Consider the following 7759-nt stretch of genomic DNA (forward strand, 5'->3'; position numbering starts at 1 on the left):
ATCAAACCGCTTTGAAACCCTCAGTCAGTACCATGAGGCTGTGTGTGCCAAGCATCTCTTGATGCAGTTCTTCTAATCATTCGGCACTCACCAAACAGCTTCATCAAGCGCAAATAGCATCCACTGAAGTTGTACCATTGACCGGCACCTGTTGTGGTGTGGTGGGGTGAGTGGATTCAGCTCCTTGTTCTGTCAATTCTGTTGCAGACTCTGAGGCTTGTGGAAGCTCTGATTTAGCTGGTCACTGTTTGTGAGACTGACCACGTCAGTACCCTCCAAACAGGTCAGTCAGGAACAGTTCTGGCCCAGCCAGTGAGCTCTGTCTGAACCCGTTCTAAACTGATCTGTAAGACTTGGGTGATCGGCAGTGTGTGTACACACGTACAAGTCATAGTCCTGAACTAACCGTGTTATGTTCCATACATGTTCTATACATGTTTTATACACATTCTATAAACATGCTATATACAATTTGTAGCGCTGAATGATCTTAATCATGTGGTATACATCCACGAGTCCTGAATGATCTTCATCATCTTCTAAAGAGTTGTGGTCTCGTGAACTGCAGTACATGTCACGCAAGTATAAGTCACAGTCCTGTGTGATATGTGCTATATATCACACGCTTACGAGTCACAGTCATGTATGATACGTGCTATATATCACACGCTTACGAGTCACAGTCATGTATGATATGTGCTATATATTACACCCTTTTGAGTTGTAATCCTGTATGATGTGGTGTATTATATATCACACACTCACAGGTCATGGTCCTGTATGATATGTGCTATATATTACACACTTTCTAATCATAATCATAGTAATGACATGTGTTACAAATCACAGACTTACGTGTCGTAGTCCTGGATGATCTGGCCCACTGCCCAGATGGCAGACAGGTACTCGTTGCTGCCCAGCGGGTTGATGTAGTGCAGAGAGGAGGCCTCGCGTGGGCTCCCATTAGAGGCCGTGAAGTCAATGCCAACCTGAGGGCATGAAACATTACATCACTCTTAGACGAGCTATGGTTTTTTTAAGGCTGCTAAGCTATGGGTATGATACATTACAGCGCTTTTAGACGAGCTATGGTTTTAAAGGCTGCTAAGCTATGGGTATGATACATTACAGCGCTCTTAGAGTAGCTATGGTTTTAAAGGCTGCTAAGCTATGGGTATGATACATTACAGCGCTCTTAGGGTAGCTATGGTTTATCATGCAAGGTGTAACAGGCTGCTAAGCTATGGGTTTGATACATTACAGCACTCTTAGAGTAGCTACGGTTTGTCATGCAGGTGGCTAAGCTAAGGGGCTTATCCTGAGCTTTAAAAAAAGGTGGGAGAGAGTGGAAGGAGTTGTAAATCGAGTCTAAGTCTTGTTCAGGAAATTATCCTTTAGCCCCTGCACTTCCATACAAAAGCAATTTACATTACAGACCTGCTTTACATTTGATCAGCATGTTTGTTTTCCCAGAAGTGAACCCATAACCTTAGAGTTGCCAGCACCTTGCTCAACCGATGGAGCTGCATGACTAAAGACAAAAGAACTTCACAACAGGGAGATGTCTTTGGATTTTAAATCTGGATAGAATCCTGGATAGACTCTGCGTTTCTTGAGGCTATTTGACACCCTCACACCTCTCTGAACCCTCATTCAGCTGCTTGTCCTGTCCAATGGGGTTCTCTGAGACGCTGTTGCCCTTCGGCCTACCTAAATCTGAGCGTACATACCTCCCTTACTGCTCCTTACCCCACCACAACACAACAGGTGCCGGTCAATGTTACAAGCTAACTAAATTAAAAAAGAGGAAGTCATGTGAATGGGCCAGAGGAGGTTCAGATGGGGTAGGAAGGAAGGTAGAGGAGGAAGGAAAAAGAAAGAGAGAGAGTGTGAGAGAGAGAGAGAGACAAAAGAGAGAGAACGAGAGAGATAAAAAAGGGGAGGAAGGGGCTTGGTTCCTATCCAACTCATTTTAATATTTAAAATGCATTCACGGATATTTGGCTTAAGAAAACAAAAGTCTGTGCACGTTTCCGTCCGCTGTGTTATGCAAATTAAAAGTGGACATTTTCCTAATAAAAAGGACACTTTCCTAATCCACCACCCGATTAGCGAACCGATTTCTTATTCCATTGTATGCGAGTTATCAAGCGTTTTCACTCAGGATTTCCCATTCAAATTGCCAACATCCATATTAAAAAGGTTGATGGAAACCCAGCTAGTGAGAGAGAAGAATGGATGGTGATAAACCAGAGCACAAAGAGGGAGAGAGGAGAGTAGATGGGATATGACAGAATGAGGGTGTCACTATGTTTGCCTGACCCTGTGTGTACCCCCCCCAGGCCTCTCATTTGCCAGCCGATGCCCAAGCTGCCCCCACCCCCCCACTCCTTCCCCTTCTTCTTCCACCTAGAGGAACAGAAGGAGACTGACAGCCATCCACAAGCATCCACCATCTTCAGCAGCAACAACAACATTACCAACAATAACAACAATAACAACACACTCTTGAACAAGTACGCATTGGCATCAGCTGGTATAAAGGAACCTTTTGACCCCCCAACCCCCCCCCCCCACACACACACACACACACACACACACATGCACACTCAAACACACACCCACACACTCACACACACACACACCACAACAAATACATTATCACTAATAACACCATAGGCCATGGGTAAAAGCACTGAAGGAGACATGGCTTAAAGGCTGGCTGCTCATTACTGATGCTATAAAAAGATAACGACACCCATCACGCTGTGCTCACTAGCGCCGGACTGCTAATGCTTGAGACCTCTGCTAATGTAAACAGCCCACAGCTAGGTAACGTCAGTAATATGACTGTACATCGTCAGGGTTTTCCTTAGAGCTTTGCCCTGATTACTTCTTTTGCTTGAAGATAGCCCTGAGCCTGAGGCAGTGCGCCGTAGCCGGCAGAAGTACTGTAATAACCGAATGAATTAGATCCAGGCTAAAGCTGATTGAATGCCGTGGCACAGAAAGAGAGCTATTTTCTGCTCCGCCGCAATATCTGCGCTCTTCCACAAACGACCCAAGATTAGGGGAGCTCTGCTATGGGCTGTCGAGGATTTGAGTGGAGGTAGGGAGTGTGTGTGTGTGTGTGTGTAAGTGTGTGTGTGTGTGTGTGTGTGTGTGTGTGTAAGTGTGTGTGTGTGTGTGTGTGTGTGTGTGTGTGTGTGTGTGTGTGTGTGTGTGTGTGTGTAGAATTTGCGCTTAACCAGTACATCTTACCCTAGCCAATATCAGATGCTGTTAATCTTAAAAAGGAATCATGTGCACAACTTATCCCACATGATAATGCGTCTCAGAGGACAAAAAAGTTCTATAAATGTGATTTTCCAAAAGACTTCTTTAAAGCTTTAAAAACATGTTTAGAAATATCAACCATTTATCATACCAAAGCTGCTGGTAGAGGTCCCCATACAGAACAAACTGATGCCTCATGAAGCAGCTTACTTGCTTCCATTTCTAAACCCCTAGCTCTGGCCCTGCCTCTGTCCTAAACTGGCTTTGATCTGGCCCTGACACAGCTGCTATATGGGCCACCGCTCTCTCTCAGACCATCATTTCCATCAGGATCCATCAACCTCTTCAGCATTCGCCAGCTAGGCTTGTTACTATAGTAACCCCAGCATTTCGTTGCTTTCCTTTTGCACTCTTTTCTTTCGAGCTGAGCGAGTGAAAAAGGTAACACCTTACATAAAGCACTCCGTGAACGGCTTCATACACATTACAAACTCCACTGAATATGGACAAGGAGGCTAAATGGGAGGCATCTTAAACCCACACGAAAATACAAAGAACAGATACTCTACACTTCAGCAAGAGGGAGTTTGGACAAATTCACAAAATATACGTACATGTAATGTACTGTGCTCTGATACTATTCTCTGAATATGTTATTTCTTACAGTACCATTTTGTGTTTACTGGGCAGAGAGCAGACTGGCTTGAGTCAGAAGAACAAAACGTCTCAGCATTGTTTGGTGAAAACATCCTGTTGATAATAGCCCATGACGCCATGACACACACACTCTCTCTTCTGCCTCTGACCAAAATACTCTGGTATGAAATCACTGCAGCATTCAGCGCCTCCTGCCCAGATATCCAGATGGACTATTTCACATGAACAAACTGTTGATGCCAATGTTGGGTGGCCTTTGTTGGCTGTCAATGTCAAGTAGAAACACAGACGCGGAAAGTCACGATGACTTAGAGCTTCAACATTAGTCCAGTCATCAGTGTTTTCAGAGGACTTTTAGTAGTCTCAGCTACATCACACACAGTCGGTCATGGGCTCTTTTAATTTGTATTTTATCCACACTGAATGTAAACCAAGGTCTGTAAAGCACTGCAGCTTTGGTTTCGTGTGGCATAGTTCTTACACTGGATGCTGTAATACATTCAGTTTAGGTGCATTGTTATAAATAAATATATATATGTATACATATCGTTGTATGCAGATGCAATGACAATAAAGGCTTTTCTATTCTATATGTCTCAACAGGGTAGAATAATGTTGTGTATTTCAAAAGAACAGCATCCAATAGTCCGATACTTTTTCATGTGAGAACCATCCTCACATTCAGGACTCAGTGTCTCAGTGTGGGCCTGCGAGGATGGAGGAAGTACACCAATGAGATCATACTCACAGTAAACATGAGTTGACAGCCTCCTAGTATGTAGTCCAGGAAGGTGTAGTCCCTTGCGATCTGAAGGCATATCAATGCCACACGTTAGGCCAAACCAATCACGCACAACGGGGCCATATTATCCAAGCACAACTGTAGCTACTGTACAGCGTTCATGATTGAATTCTCCCCATGCCACACATAACAATACATTTACCATCCAAACAAGGGAAATAGCAAGAACGAAATGAGTCACATACAGTATATTCACATAACGCAGGCTAGTCAACAGGTGACAAGCAACAGGCTGGCTCTCCAGCGATGGCACAGGTTAATCATCTTGTTATTAATGGACTCGTTGAATGTGGATTTAGTGTTATTATTCTAATCTGAGTCAGCAGCAATGGCTTCCTTTCTGGCATTTTCTTTGTGATATAAAATTCAATTAAGACGGTGACTCATAGCATGTGTGCAAAACGCTTTAATGTCCGTACATAATGTGTTTAAATGAGCTTCCTTTTATCCAGATTTCGTATTCTCACTCAAATGCTGGGAATAAGCTCACTAATTGCAGCTCTGGAGAGACGAGCGACGGTTTAAACGTATTTGTTCAGAGGGATTTGTGTTTCCGTCTTTCTTTGCTTTTACCTTGCAAGACTTCATAACGATGATCCCAGAATTTTTGTAGTTCTTCTTCTTCTTCTGTTTCTTGGGATTAATGCATTCAAACTCGACCTGAAAATGGAGAACAATGTTTTGTAATCTCATTCTATTATTGACACATGTATTTATTGAATTAGGTGACACTAGCGGGGCATCTCAAACCAAATCAGCCTCCATGTCTAAATCCAGCATGACAACATATCAAACATATCAAAGCTCCATTCAGTCATGGCACACACACACGGTTGCAGATCTGATGTTGCTGTGCTGCCTCAGGAGAAACAGTGTCTTTGGCATCTATAGTGAGTCATCACTCCAGAGTTGTAATATCAGACAGCAGGTTGCCATGGGTGTGTGTGTCTCGCTCTTTGAGTGTATGTGTGTGTGTGTGTGGGGGGGTATGTATGTATATGAGAAGTGTGTGTGAAATGTATACGTGTGCGACTCTGTTGTGTGTGTGTGTGTGTGTGTGTGGGAGGGGGGGGGTTGTATTTTTGTGTGATGTGTGTGTGTGTGTGTGTGTGTGTGTGTGTGTGTCTGTTTGTGTGCATCTATACGTGTGTGTGAGTCTGTATGTCTGTGTGTCTGTGTGTGTGGGTGTATGTATGTGTAACATGTGTATGCCTGTGTGTGTGTGGGTGTATGAGTCTGTGTGTGTCTGTGTGTGTGTGTGCTTGTGCGTGTGCGTGTGCGTGTACGTGTGCGTGTGTGTGTGTGTGTGTGCGTCTGCGTGTGTATGTGTGTGTGAAGGGAATCGAGAAAGAGATGCAGAACTGAAGGAGGGTGACAGGGATGGGAGCTGATCCATAACAAAAGTAACATGAACCGGATTTTCCCCGTCGACAGCCATGACAAAGCCAGCACGTGTGTGTGTGTGTGTGTGACCGTAATGCATGACAAAACCAGCACACGTGTGTGTGTGTGTGACCGTAATACCCTTGCTGTGCATGCATGCCTGCTTATGCCGAATCAGTGCTAGCATAGAGCTTTTGAGACACTCCACACTGGATGCCAGCAGTAGTAAACAAGACAGGCGTTCATCTCAGGCACTCACCCCTCCCCACATCTCACTCTCTTTCTCTTTTTCTCTCTCTCTGTCTCTCTCTCTCCTACTCTCTCTCTTTTTCTCTCTCTCTCTCCCACTGTCTTTACCCTATTCTCTCTCTCTTTCTCTCTTTTTCCCCACACCTCTCTCTCTTTTTCTCTCTCACTCGCTCTCTATCCTGCTCTCTTTCCCATACTCTCTCTCTCTTTCCCCTACTCTCTCTCTCTCTCTCTCTCCCCCCCTCTTTGTCATTCCTCGCTCCCCTATTCACTCTTAGATTTTATAGCTGGGAGATTAACAAACAGCTCTTGGATTGCCACTCCATTCTGGTGAGTGGGGAGTCACTGCAGTCCTCCATGTTGTTTCACCTAATGTGGCCATAACACTTCAGCCATGTGCACAGCTGAGCTGCTGAGATACTGGAGGTGTCTCCGTATGAATGACCCTTCACTTAAAGCTGCACTTCATCTATGAGAGGAAGGAAAATGCTTCACTTGAATCAGGTGGCCCCACTAACGAAGGTCCACGCGGGGAGAAACAGCAGATAATTAACAACTGGAACAGAAGCTGAATGCGGAACGAATTAGGCCAAGACCTCCCGCAGAGCCATATTTATTTCATCAGACCTGATTTCTTTTTTCCATTTCCATTTTCATCTCCATCTCCATCTCCATTTCTTATTTTTTATTTCTATTTCTGGCATGATGGCAGTTGTCCTGTTGAATTCTGTTTGTTTGGAATGGTGATTCATGTCATATTTTTCATTTTGAAAATTGAGTTAAAAAGCAGCTCTTTTCTCAGGAAGGGTTTTCAGAAGAGAACCATATTATCATTTCATCATCATCATCAGCTGCTGTGGGGGGCTGGGCCGACCTTCTGAAGAATGGAAACAAACCAGAACTGATTTCTTATTTCCATTTCCATCTCCATTTCTTATTTCTTATTTCTATTTCTGGCACGATGACAGTTGTCCTGTTATGTCATTTTTAATTTTGAAAATTGAGTTAAATTGCTGGATTGACTTGTGGTCAAAAGCAGCTCTTTTCTCAGGAAGGGTTTTCAGAAGAGAGCCATATTATCATCATCATCAGCTGCTGTGGGGGGCTGGGCTGACCTTTGGAGGAATGGAAACAAACCAGACCACACTTCACAAAGTGAAAGAGAATAACCCGGATGACAGTCATTCCACAACCCCACTCACCTCCACTGAATTCTGAGCTTCGCTCATCTTGTTGGCGGTGGTCAGAAACTCTCCAATGAAGTCATGGCCTCCATCATTGTCATAGTCATAGCATAGCACCTGCAAAACACCACACACCACTCACTGGACATTTTCTTTTTTTAAATTGTTGAATGCATTTCATTTCATTATGCTTATTACCAAATTTTCT

General features: G+C 44.0%; 1 protein-coding gene across 1 annotated transcript in view; it reads right to left on the bottom strand.

The window, feature by feature from the left end:
• cpne2 (copine II) overlaps positions 1 to 7759 on the bottom strand; it is a gene marked incomplete at its 3' end in the record, with an annotated part of 29224 nt that overhangs the window by 15360 nt on the left and 6105 nt on the right. Inside the window, exons 7-10 of the mRNA XM_080841875.1 lie at positions 7570 to 7668; positions 5309 to 5395; positions 4682 to 4741; positions 856 to 989 (exon numbers count right to left, since the gene is read on the bottom strand). Of these exons, the coding sequence (XP_080698001.1) occupies positions 856 to 989; positions 4682 to 4741; positions 5309 to 5395; positions 7570 to 7668 (380 nt within the window). The remainder of the gene's footprint in view (positions 1 to 855; positions 990 to 4681; positions 4742 to 5308; positions 5396 to 7569; positions 7669 to 7759) is intronic.

This window comes from Sprattus sprattus, assembly GCF_963457725.1.
Source record: "Sprattus sprattus genome assembly, chromosome: 7".
NCBI lineage: Eukaryota > Metazoa > Chordata > Actinopteri > Clupeiformes > Clupeidae > Sprattus > Sprattus sprattus.